The sequence below is a fragment of the Delphinus delphis genome, chromosome 4 (genome assembly GCF_949987515.2).
Source record: "Delphinus delphis chromosome 4, mDelDel1.2, whole genome shotgun sequence".
NCBI classification, from domain to species: Eukaryota; Metazoa; Chordata; class Mammalia; order Artiodactyla; family Delphinidae; genus Delphinus; species Delphinus delphis.
This window is the reverse complement of record NC_082686.1, coordinates 44,780,626-44,794,613: the sequence shown is the minus strand read 5'-3', so window position 1 is coordinate 44,794,613 and position 13,988 is coordinate 44,780,626. Positions and strand designations below refer to the sequence as shown.

The 13,988-nt window shown below is 32.4% G+C and overlaps 1 protein-coding gene across 2 annotated transcripts in view; it reads right to left on the bottom strand.

The window, feature by feature from the left end:
- Window positions 1-13,988, bottom strand: part of EPHA6 (EPH receptor A6) — an 867,569-nt gene that overhangs the window by 714,492 nt on the left and 139,089 nt on the right. For both annotated transcript variants that reach the window (XM_060010502.1, XM_060010503.1), the window contains exon 3: window positions 11,978-12,641. In XM_060010502.1, coding sequence (XP_059866485.1) covers window positions 11,978-12,641 — 664 coding nt within the window. The remainder of the gene's footprint in view (window positions 1-11,977; window positions 12,642-13,988) is intronic.

Sequence of the window (13,988 nt, the reverse complement as noted above, 5' to 3'; positions counted from 1 at the left end):
GTTCCATGAAAATCCTAATTTGTATCCTACAAACCAACATCTTTTTGTTAAAACTTTGCCTATGCTTCATTTTATTGTAACAAGAAATTTTTTGTGGGACTTTTCTTGCCCCCAACTAGATCCTTAAACTAAGGTATAATTAGAGGCTAATTGCACACATTTTAAAGAAAGATGGATTCAATGGTGAAGGTAACTCCTCTGGGACTTGGTAAAAGATGGCAGTGCTGGCCCTATACCCACATCACTGTTGCTCTCCCCTCCCCAATCTCAATCCCTATAAAGTAAGAACCGTGGTATTAAATAATCCATCTATTTTCCCTATTAATTAGTTATCTCTACTTTACCATAGATTAAACTATTTCATGTAATGTAGTCTATTTTTTCCCTGTCTACTCGGTACCACTGATAAATATTTCTCTTTGGGAAATAATACTACACATTTTAAATATCTTCTCTTGAATATATTTTAATGTCTGACAGGGCTCTTGCTCTCCTTCAGCATCCTTTTCAAATAATCTATATGTCATTCCACTTATTATTTCATATAACATTTCTAATCATTTCTGCTGAGTTCAAAGTGGCAAAACAGTAACAATTTTGAGTGTGATTTGTTTATAATTCTAAATTAAAATTTATATCTTACAAATATTTAAACTTCTCATCTAAGACCACAGTGTGTACATCAAATTATTCTACTCTTCCTTACATCACTCAAAACAAATTTGTAATTCATTGCATTAGATAGAATATCCTCTTGCCAATTTTTAACAAATGTAAGAAAAAATATATAATTCAGCATTAAAGTAATAATGCATCAGGAACAGATAACTTTACTGAGTCAAAGATGGGTCATCTAAGGCAATATAATAACATTTCATCAATAAGTATGTAGAGAAATTTTGTGGTCACCTCACTAGATGTCAGAGAACTTTTGAAAAAATTTAGCAAGCATTGTGAATAAAAATATTTACCTAATTAATGTATCCTATTTATTGTATAGGATAATTATTTTTTAATTTTTTTACATAATTATGCATCATATTTCATATGCATGGAAAATTAGTTCACATTTAGCAATCTATAATACCCACATACAATTAGGCTTTAAGAAGAGTATGCTCTTGGTCATAATGCAATTAGTAAATTAATAGAGAATCTTTAGAAAAGCTCTCACATAATCCATATGTATTGCCATTTCAAAGTTTTACCAGTTAAAAAATTTCCAGTTAATTTCATTTTAAATATTTAATTAATATAGAGATAAATAATATAATTTTTTACCATGGTAGGGTGAAAAGTAAACCATCCTGAATAGTATTAGTTAACTTCAAAACAAGAATAGAAACAAAACAAAGAAATGAGGATATAAGGCATCTTAAGAAAAAAACAAAAAATAAACTGATCCTATTTAAAGAATTCTATCCAAGACAATAGTTGTTTATCTCTGTCCAAAGGAACAGGGTTTGCATCTTTCAAGAGGTTTTCATGGCTTTCTATAGCAGTCGCCTTTGATACTGTCAAATAATGGGAATAAATCATGCTTTTTCCTTGTCCACTGCTGAAGATAAAGCAGAGCTTGTTTTTATGCTCCCAAAGTTCCCATCAATTTTGGTACTGCTTGCCTCTTTATATGGTGATAGTCCTTGTATAGAGCAACTGGCAACTGGAAATCTCCATCCCTTTAAGTTTATCACCACTCTATAGTTCCCTGTAAAATGGAGACTACCATTTTCAGTAATACCTATATTCTTTATTTATTATAACTTATCCTAAAAACAGATAGTTTGGCCTAAGCTCAGATTGAAAACAGTAACTGGTTATACAGAACAGTGATAGAGAAATATTTGCAATACTAAAATTTTCCATTGTATAGTATTTTATGCCAAAAGGGAAAAAAATTCAAGTACAAAAAAGGAGAACTATTTCTTTAAAAGGCCACGTGCATAATTGAGGACACCAGTAATTTATTTAATTCTCATTATAAGTCATTATTTCAAAGGACTAAAAAATATTAAGAATGTCCCCCCCATATCATCACAATGTGTATTCGAGTTTATCATCACTTCCCAGGTAATCATAACTGTTACTATAAATAAAATAAAAAATGCTTTTCTCACAAAGGATAACAAGATATGTTAAATCAAAGTAAACACTTTAAGTATATTTATATCAGATACACTTTTTTCAACCCTGTCGCACCCACTCCTTGTTCTGTATCAAGTTTTATTCCTTTGATGCCTATTCTCCTTAGAACTATGTTGTCCTTTGAAATATACTTCCCTAGAGCTGAGATATGTAAATACTCTAAAAATGAAAATTATTACATTTTTTTTCATATGGAGGATACAAAGTCAACTGTACCTTGTAGTTCTAATGCTAGCTCTGAACATATAATGAAAAAATGTATAACAAAATTATCCTCAGATTTTAACACGCATGATATAATTTTACTATATATAGTTGTTATGATGCTTAGAATAAAATTTAACCTGAATTATATACAGATTTATTAAATACAATATTTTGTTATACTCTATTCCTATAAAATGAAAAGTGAGATATTTTTCTCCTCTGGTAAAATTCTGCCATTATATCTTCAATGTACTACATAATATCCCACTTGAAAGTTTATTCTGAATGTTCTTTGTTGCTATTATGGATAATTCATGGAAATAATCACCGCCTCTTCAAATAGTTGAATCCTATTTATTTCTATGGACAGAGAATAAGGTTTAAATTTATAGAAATAACTTATATTCTAATGTTTAATTTAGCATAATTAGTTCAGTTTATATCTGGTTTGATGGAACATTAATATATAGCCTAATGCTTGTCTGTTGATCAAAAAAATCCTGATTATTTATACTGGATGTAGCTTAATATTAAAGCTTACACAAAGAAGCTTTTACTCTACTGATTATATAATTTTTACAAGTGTGTCAACTTGAGTAAAATGTATATGTCATTTCTATGCCAAGGCTTCTAAGAAGAAGATGTGTACCTTATATGCTTTCCTTCTTTCTCTCACTGGATACAGATGACTACAAGGCCATACGAGATAATGGAGCTATAGACAGAAAATATATAATTCTCCTATTTTCTATATGAAGGAAAGCCCTCAACAGCCAGGAACACCCTGGACTGTAATGTAAATTAAAAATGAACTTCTATATGTTAAAGCTCTAGAATTTGGAATTTTGTCTTCTCATCTTTTAAATATTACCCTAATTGAAGGGCGTGTGTGTGTGTGTGTGTGTGTGTGTGCGTGTGTGTGTGTGTGTGTGTGTGTATACACAAAGAAAAAACTTCAGGTGTGGATTTTGTGTGTAGTTGCTGAGACGTGGAATTGACAAACAGATTAAAAGGCTACTATGACTTTGAGGAAATCTTATTGCCAACAAATCATGAGTCTGGTCTAAAAGACCCTGTAACTATGAAATGACTCTGGAGTCCCCAAAATAGATGAGCATGAAACAGGTATGAAAGCCGTTCAGCCACCAATAACTAATTCAAAAACTGTCAGGATAATAAGAAGCTCACAGATAGCATAGCCAAGGGCCATTGAGAACGACGGATAAGAGCATCAACTCAACTGCTGTTGAGGTTCTTCACAATGCCTGCCCATCACTGCTATGGAGCACTACTAGTTCCTATTATTCTCCTTTCTTAATGGCAGTTTTCTACTTATTTCAACCATTATATATTTTGTGTTAGGGTAAATGGCTTGTCATTTAATGTGTAGGTCACCAGCTGACAAGAGAACGTATCTGAACCTGATGGAGAAAAATTTGTATTGACAGATACATGAGGATGATTACGTACACTTTGTGGATGAAGTGGCAGACTACTGCAGAGATAACCAAGTATCTACAAAAACTGGGCTTCCTCTTCCATGATAAAGAATTGTTGCTGGAAAGTGACTATTGAGCCAGGGATAACATTTAACAACAGCCCACCCCTATTTGCAGTTAGGTGTGGTCACATAACCAGTTCCCAGTGTTGTATTTGAGAGGAATTAATGTGGCTCTTCAGATCTGAGTTGGTTAAGAAACACATGCGCCTTCTCCAATCCCTTTTTACAACCTCTGAACTGGACACAGATAACTACAAGGCCCTAGGAGATGGCTGGCCCACTAAATGCAAGAAGTCCTAGATCCCTGAATGCATGGAGTGGAACTCCTGTCAACCAGTAATACTAACATGAATTATTTGGTAAATTTCTTAGGGCTCTACAGTTTTCTATTTATAAGGCCTAAGGGAAGAAGATTAGTTCAAATATAAACTCTCTAAATTAAAAAAAAAAAGACATAGAAAACAAGTTAGCACACAAGTTACAACTCCAAAGTACATGCTGACACTAATGCTTAGAAATATTTAGACTCAATTTCTTTCAAAACTTATTTGAATGTGACTTTAAAATGCATAAAGAATAAAATAGTATCCATAAAAAAGGAAAATAAATTATGAAACAAAGTAGGCAGAAATAAAACAATAACAAGTGAGAATGAAAAAGAAAAACCTCAATGGATGAAGTAATCTCTTAACTAGCTGTAGCCAAAGTGAAAATTCATTACCCGGAAATTAGTTGAGATTGAAAATTAAAAAAAAAAAACATATCGGAGACAAAGAGGATAATATTGAAAGTCTTCAACAAATATCTCATAGGTATTCTAGAAATACAAAACAGAATAAAGTAACACACGCACACACACTTTTTCAGGTTAAAACACAAAATGAGAAGTGAAGCAGGAAAAAATAATCCATAGCAGTTACATAATAATGTAACTGAAGACCAAAAATATGGAACCTATAAGTAATCTCCCAAATAATGACAGTTAAAGCTGTCAGAAGGTCACTGGCAACAACAGATTCTTATGGACAGGGGAATAATATTTTCAGAGTGTTGAGGAAAAGTAATAGTCACTTAGTATTCTATACCCAAATAAACAATCATTGAAAAGGGAGGACAAAATATTTTTAGATATCCATTAAATAAAGGGCTTAAAATTATAGAACCTTGCCAAAAGATCTACCAAAGGATATACTTCAGCAAATGGAATAATGAACTCAGAAGAAAGGATATAATGATAGAAAAAAATCAAGTATAAAATCTGTTAATATATCTTGGTGTATCTAAGTACTGACTTTATGAAACTATTGATTTTGTTTCTTTAAAAAGCCAAACTAAAACTCTAGACAATGTTCACAAGAAAGGTAGTAATTTCAGGGGGTGACACGGTATGTCATGTTGGAAAGAAAACAGAGATACTATATAATTTTATCCCCTCTTAGAGATATATGTGTTAAGAAAGGATTTTTTAAATTAAGCATAGCTCCTATAGAAATATGATTTATAGCTTTCAAGTTGGCCGACAGTAAAAGAGAACTATAATTGAAGTTAAAATCTGGTCAAAATAATTTATTAAGAATGATCATTTCATGACAGTTTATGTTTTAACCTATTTAAAAAATTGTGACAAAGAACAAAGTACAATATACTTATTTAACTTTATTATGTTTTGTTTGGAAATAATACCTTCTATTTTTAGACTCCTTCAAGCCTCTTGATTTCATATTCCTCTCAAGCCAGATGAAAATCTGGAATTGCTTCATGCAATAAAGCAGCTTTATTTGGAATTGAAGGTTATATTGTAAGAGTTTATATTTACATTGTGATAACCTTTAGAAAGTGAAAATACTATTTGGGCCAATAAGTCTGCCCCTTTTTCTGATCCCAATCTCACCTTTCAGCTTTTCATCATACCCTCAAGCCCCCTTATTTAATGCCAGCAAATCCTGGTGTTTCAAAATTTCTTTATGCTCTCTGCTTCCACAATCATCTCTTGATAACATGATTAGACAGAAGATCATAAACACAGAGCATAAATGCTTCTGAATTGCAACAGAGGACAGAGTCATGAAGCCTTAATAACAACACTCTTCAGGAGATCAAATCAATAGCTATGTCACCAAAGGCCCTGCATATCCCATTCACCTCTGTGAACAATAATGCAATGGTCCAAGAACTGCCACCATCCTTTCCTCCAGAATTTTTAAGCAGCACTAGAGGGAAAATAACATGTTTCTAGGAAGAGAAAAAGTTATAAAATATTCTTTATGTTTTAGAACTTTACTTTCATAGCCAGATGTTATTTTGTTAAATTATATCATGTGATACTTAAAGGCTTAAAGAAGATACCTTTGCAATAAATGTACATATATATTCATAGCAGGTCTGAAATACCAAACCCTAACTAATATCTCTAAGTACAAGTGTTACTACCTAAATGAGATTTATTCTAAATTAATATCCAACAGGAGTTTATTAGGGATTCATGTCACTTCGGAACTCACAACTCAACAAAAATTATTCAATTTTCCATGTTAATTGATTCCAATTTTCTTCCATAGTGTTAAGATATTCTTAGTTATATGAAGTGAAACACTATTTGATGTAAATTAATGTTTTATGAATCTGTGCTATTTTATATTCAAGCCCTTAGTGGAATAAATTAAGACAATTAAAAAAATTAAATCTGTAACATCAATATGACTAAGTATGGCAGTTTTAATTATGAACCTATGAAATAAAATAAAAAGTTATGAAAAATAAGATATTGGAGCAAGTATAAAATACTGCCTATAATGTAGAGTTACCCAAATTACTGTGTTTGGTTTTAAATTTTAGCATATCTGCTTAATATAATGTTTATGTCTATTTAAACCTGATCGAAAATAATAAGAATAAAATTGCCTCTCTTTTTTGTGCTTCTAGAATTTGGATCTAGATACACCTTAACATTACAGAGAAAGGAATCACAAGTTGAAACATTTAGTATTATAACTTTTAGGATAAAGCATGATAATAAATTATTTAAATGCAAATAAATATACACAATTCATTATATATGATAGTATGGGTAGATATAGATTTATTCTATTTTAAACCAGCTTATTGTACTTTTGTTATGTAGCAGGCCAAGAGTTCTCAAATGTACTCAAGTAAATTATGAGTATTCCTAAAACCTCACTATAATTTTTCCTATTTATCATGTCTAACAGCAAAGTCCCAGATAAATCTATATTTTTCCATCATTCTCGGTAGCCTAAATCTCAGAATGGATGTGTAGATACTGTTCTAACAGTGCCCATATCAGATTCCACAAAATAAACACAGAGCAAAAAGGGACTAATTAATGATGAGTAACTAAGGGCTCCTCTGTACTGTTTGGCAGGCAGGAAAAGTTAAAGCATCAAGGTGAGGGCATGGATGCTTGGAATAAGGAAATGAAAGAGAAAGAGAAAGGAAGGGAGGAAGTGAAGAAGGGCAGGAGAGAAGGAGACATGGAGGGAGGAAAGACACACAAAGACCAGTCTGAGAATTATCTAGGCTTTAGTTATAAATCTAGTATTAGTTACCAAGTGGCCCCAGGGAATAAAATTCTGTTCTCTATAACTTAGAATCCTGATTCATAAAATGAGGGATAAAAATATTTTCAAAGGCTTTCCAGATCTAAAATACCACAACCCTCCCTGAAGAAAACTTTCCTATTTCACAGAAATATGAAGACACAGAGCATTCTGTCAGTATACCTCTAACTATTCAGTAGAACCTGGTACTACTTATCATTCAGTAGAACCTGGTACTACTTATCATTCACATCAATAAATTCCTTACCCTTCATTACACAAATGATTTTTAAATATATCTCTTTTATCTGACAGCCCTGGTAAAACAGGCACATAAATAATTAGAACAAATTATAGCACAGATGACAGAGACATTAACTTTGTGAAGATACAGATATACGTGCTATATATATGTGATATATATATTTGTGCTAGACCCTGAAGGATGAATAAAATTCCACCACAGAAAAGGAAGAGGAAAGGGACACCAAGCAGCTAGATAAAACATGAAAAAAAAAGAGCAAGAAACATGAAAAATACATGGATTATTCAAAAGTAACAAAAACAAAACAGGAGACAGAATTTGCCAAAGCCAGAAAATAATAAGACAAGGCCAAATTGTGAAGTCCCTTTAATGGCACAATGACTAACTAGTTCTAATGGAAGAGAAAGAAAAAATAGAATAATTTCCTAAAATGAAATGTATTAAAATTGCTATCAGGATTTACACAATAAGCGACTTTAGGGCCTCAAACATCTCAGATGAAGTATCAGACATGTGAGTGAAGCCATGTTAGATGTCCAGCCTTGTTAAACCTCCAAATAACTGCAGTGGCATTGAGTGACCCAGATAAAACCAGCAGAAGAACCAGCCAACTGAACCCAGTCCATATTTCCAGATTGTAAGCAAATAACTTATACAGGATAAAGGATACTGTTTTAACAAAAAGCTAAAACATGTGGCATTTGCTTTAGTAATGAAAAAACTGTGGAGGCTGGAAGGGTGGCAAGAAGGCTGTGACTGGAGGATGGAAGAGCAGTAAATTAATTATTATTGGAGATAATGAAAGGTCAACCAACAATTGGTGAGAAATACTACCTGTGATAACTTGGAAGACACAAAAAGTACTTCATAATGTTGTGGATCAAATTACGAAGTTTTCCTGAAAGATGGTGAAACTAGCAACTGGCCACATGGAAATTCTTATAACTAAGGAGGATAACTCAGAGGGCAAAGTCAAGAGTAATGAAGACAAAGAGCCACAGAGAACTAATCCCAGGTTGCAGAACTGGGCTCCAAGCAAAGAACAGTCCTTGCCTCTATAATTAGGGACTCTGATGACCTTTGCTGGATTTCAGAATCACAATGGACCAGTGATTGCTATGTTCCCTGCCTTCAGGAATGTGAGAATCTTTTACAACTTTCCTAATCCTGTCCCACGTGTGTTGTGTGTGTGAGGAACGATAACATCTCGTTTAGTTTTTAATTCTCCAGATGAAGGAGAGCTTTAGCTATGAAGCTTTATTCATATCCAGAAGAGATTTCACTGAAGCTCTTCTGGACTTCAACACAATGCCATAATGGAATAGATCTTTGGGAGGATGTGGGCTTTTGTGCATGAAGGAGGGACATTAGTCACAAGAATTAAGAGAGAAGACTGTGGTATAATGTTACACTGGCAGCTCCCTATAAACATACTTACAGGCATTCAGCCCCTTTTGCAGTCCCCTCGCATACTCACTTTATACCTGGCCATGTGAAAAACTCCCTCTTCGGCCAGCCACTATACTGTTAAAAAGCTTGTGTCAGATTCTTTAATGATGTAAGGCCATGTAGAGAGAGGCTCTGGAATATAAGAGGTCATCTTAGACATTCCAACCCCTGTTAATCTCCCAGCTGAATTCAGCTACATGAGTGACCTCTGTTTATTCTACAATAAGCAGAAGAATTACCCATCTGAGCCCTAAGAAATCATAAATTATTATGGCTTTAAGTTATTAAATTTTGGGTTATTTTACCTCAATAGCAATAGATCATTGAAACATATGCCTCTATTTATATTTATCTCTACTACCTATCAAAATGATTAACAGATAGTAGGTACTCAAAAAAATAGCTAAAATAAAAGCTCTAATAGACTAAGCCAGAAGAAAAGAAAATGATATACATTGTTTTTTCTTTTCTCATTATATATATAAACATATGGTCACATTATTGCCTGAGCTATTCTTTATTCACATAAATTTCAATTAATTTTTCATGTAGGTTATAGGTAATTCTGAGATTTGGTTGTGAGATAAATTGTTGACAGACTGCAACAGAATCCATGATAAAAAATTATTATCAGAGGATAGAAAGGGGCAATATGAAGAATCAAGAACACACTTAAATAAATACTTTAAAATGGAAACTAGTGATAGTGTAAGATACCTTTCTCTAAAAATGAGGTCTCCACATCCACTTCCTTTCTGTTTGTAAATAGCAATTCATTGTATTCAATTGGAACCAGGCACATGTGTTTGCATGTAATAGTTTTCCATATACTTTACCATTAATTGATTATAACCACTAATTTATTTTTGGATAAGGAAGTTAGTAAGCCATGGATTTAGAATCCAAGTATAAACTTCCAATTTCTGCCATCTGCTAGAAGATGATGATGAACATTTGTACTGTACCCACTCTCTCATTTCTGCAGTCAAATAAATAATAATAAAGATAACAAGCCATAAAAATGAACGAGTCTAGCAGTAGCTCTAGATAAGCTGATAATTATCATATATCCAAAGTCATCTTTGCCAACAACTGAAGGAATTTTCAGGCATGCAAACAAGAATGAAATTTCACAGAGCAGACATATTAAGCAAAAAACATCTAGTCATCAATGATTGTCACTACCTCTAATTCTGTGATCAATGCCATAAAATATATTTAATAATAATTAATCACATAAATCCTTAGATAATTATTGTTTAAATAATTTTAAACCTTTATTATTTTTACCAATATCCAGCGTCCACCTAATATAAAATATGGTAAAACTACATGGTTAGTATATGTCATATGTTTTATCCTTGGCTATTATTGTCTTCTTAATCTCACTGAAAAATTATTCATGTTGCATTTTCCAATGTAAAATATTCTATAGTGCCCCTTCAAAGGATCATTTATATTGATAACTTATTTTGTTTCATTCTAAATCCTTGTTACAGGTGAATAAAAATTTTGAATTAAATCTATATAAATTTCAATGAAATATATTTTAACGATTAAATAGTGACGGAAAGTTGGCTCCCACTTTAAATAAATATACTATAGACTTTTCACACAAACAGTACTTTCAAATGACCAAACATAATCATCACCGGTGGCTTTAGTGAACTTTTTCAGCATTCAAGACCCCAAGCGTTTCATAAATGGATAAAACATTTAAAAATTCACATATATTACCACTGACCCTTATATAGAAACAAACATGTTTTTTTCTCATTTACTTTCATCCCTTTTAATGGGTGGCAACATACCACCGAACATCACCAAAAAAGTAAGTAAATTCAGTATGGTGCTATAGAAAAATAACTATAAATAATTTACCATTGAGAGGAAAAGATCTCTACTATGTTACTATTTACCAAGCATTAATTTTATTTCTTTATTTGTATCTTGATTATGAGTCCTAAATCCAAACATAATTGATATAAATTATCTTTATCAGGGGATATGCAAAAATTTTTAAGTGTATATATTTATTAGATTAATAAGCCTTCATAAAATGATTCAAATAAAAAATTGTTTTATCTTGAAAATTACAGATATATCATAACTACATGAAAGGTATGGTTTTAAACTTAATCAGCATTGCACTGTGTTCATACTTCCTAACAATTCGATCTTGCACAAGTACTGCTATTTAAACAAAAAAAGCTAATATGTTATATGGTAGGAAATTGTATTTAATAGTAGCAAAGGATAAATTAATTTCTGATATACTCAGTACTCAATCACCAAACATATAACATTCCTATAAACTATCCTACATATTTTTAAACATATGTGTGATTCATATGCAAACATATGAATTCCTCATTTATTTAAATATAATTTCAGCTTACCTAGGTACTATTCAATTATTACAATTCAACATGAAAGAAAGAATTGTTTTCAAACTGTCTTTAAATGTCATATTCTCTACAGACCACCAAAACATAAAAGTTAAGCAAATGCCTGCTTTGATCCCTTTTGCTTTTTGTTGCTGCTACTGATGTTGCTTTCCTTTATAAAAATCAGGTAAATATAGCAATTCATACAGCAACTATTCTACTGAAGGCAATATGCAAGAACACTTGTCATGGTATATAAGTTATTTTACATTTTCATACACCATTCCCAGGAGGAAAAAAAATCAGAAATTATCTTATAGTTAATATGAGTTAATTTCTTCCACAATTAATTCTTCCAGGAATAGTATTCGAAAATGTATTATTTGAAAATAAATATATAGCCAATTTACCTTTAAAAAACCATCATTTGAATGCATGAATAATTATTTAAATATTTCTTTCTTACCGTGGCAAGAACCTTCAATTTCTTCATATCCTGTACTGCAGATACACCTTCCAAGAGGAACCAGCCAATCTCCATCAGCTCCACAATACAGTTTAGGAGTGTCACGCTCTTCTGCACTCTTCACACAAGAGCCCCTTACTTCAACCAAGGAGGAAGAATCAACTCTTGGGATAGTGTCTGGAAACATGGCCAGATTACGAACAGTAAAGGGGCACTTTTTGTAGAAAACACGGACCGAAACTAGGGCAATGCATGCCCCAATGTCTTGAAAAGCCAGATAAAATCCCTTCCTTTCTACAGGCCCCACCTCACGAACTTCAGTGTTGAGTTTGAGGATGCGATCACCCAAATCCATCTGGGTAAAACTTTCATCAGCAGCAATTGTGTCAATCTTTGTATACTGGCTTGGCTTGAATTTAATTCCATGGGACTCATCTGATTCCACATAATATAGATTAAATGTTTCTTTGCAAGTCCCCAAGACCCATGGGATGCTGTTACAATCCCTCAGTGTGAACTTCATTTCCACATAAATTTTCTGAGCTGCATCACGGGAGATCCAGTTTGTACGAAGCCAGTTGTTTTGGTTTGGTTCCATCACATTACATACCTGGTATGTGTGAATGGGCCTATTATGTTCATCCATTTCAGTGATGGCATCCCACTGCAAAAAGCAAAAATAAAATAAATGATTATGAAACCACGAACATATATGATTACTTCAAAAATTTTCTGTTTTGCTGAAAGAAAAATGAATAAAAAGTATACAAATAAAGCAAAGCAAAGCAACAATGGTGCAGGATTTTAACCAGGAGGCTTTCATTAAGACAATACGTTCTGAACATACCAGCTGTCCTGGTATGAATCTTACCTTCTTACATGTTAGTTGCAACATCAAGGGATACTTTATTTAATCTCTAGTTTCCTCAACTATAAAATGGAGCTGATAAGAGTACCTGTTTCATAAGATTGTTGTGAGGCATAAATTAGTTAATATATGTAAAGAACTTTAAATGGTTTCTAGTACTCTATAAACAACCTATAATAGCATCTATTATGTGATCAAATAACTAGACCAATGACAAATGTACTCTAGTTACCCATTTGTCTTCATATCCAATTTGCCACAAATTGAGGTATACTCATCAGTATTCAATTAAATATTTACATGTCTATTTTGATAGAAAATAGACATAGAGAAGGCTTTAGATTTATTCAAGAAATATTTATCAGGCACTATTCTGGACACTAGGAATACAGCAGTGCACTAGCTGAACAAAAACTCCCTGCCTTCGTGGATCTTACTTAAAGTGAGGAGTCGCAATAAAAACTGTAAATGAGTCAACTGAAAAATATGGTAGAAAGTACAATGGGAAAAAATAAGGCAGGGAGATGGGGAAGAGGGTTGAAATTTTAAATAGTATGACCAGAGAAGGCCTTACTGAGGTTGTGACATTTAAGTAATGTCTTAGAGGTGAGGCAGTGAAGAGGAAAGAGTAAGTACCAATCCCTGAGGCAGGAGGGTATAGGTATGTTTTAGGAACAGCTTGAACGGGCACTAAACAGAGAGGCAAAGAAGGTGCAAAAAAGCCTTTGTAAGCATTGGAAACACTTTGGCTTTTACTCTGAGCTAGATAATTGGATTTTCTTCACTTCTGCATGTTTACATACAAGCATTCTGCCACCTATATGAATAGAAAAAACTTACCTTTCTTTTAATTTTAGTAAAAATGTTTGAGTACATTGAAATTAATTGGCATTGGCATTATTTATACATCTAACACTGCATACTTCTATATTACAAATTTAGATTGTAAGTATATTTTATTTGTATAATAAAAGTTATAATAATTTTCAATAAACAAAAACACATTCTGGTAACTTTACAGTCTTTTGGAAAAACATCACTGGTCATCATAATTTCTCATTTCTATTAAAATACAGTAGAAATGATAAACTGTTTTCTATAGTGAATGTGTTCTATTTCTTGATACCACACTTCAGTGATTTA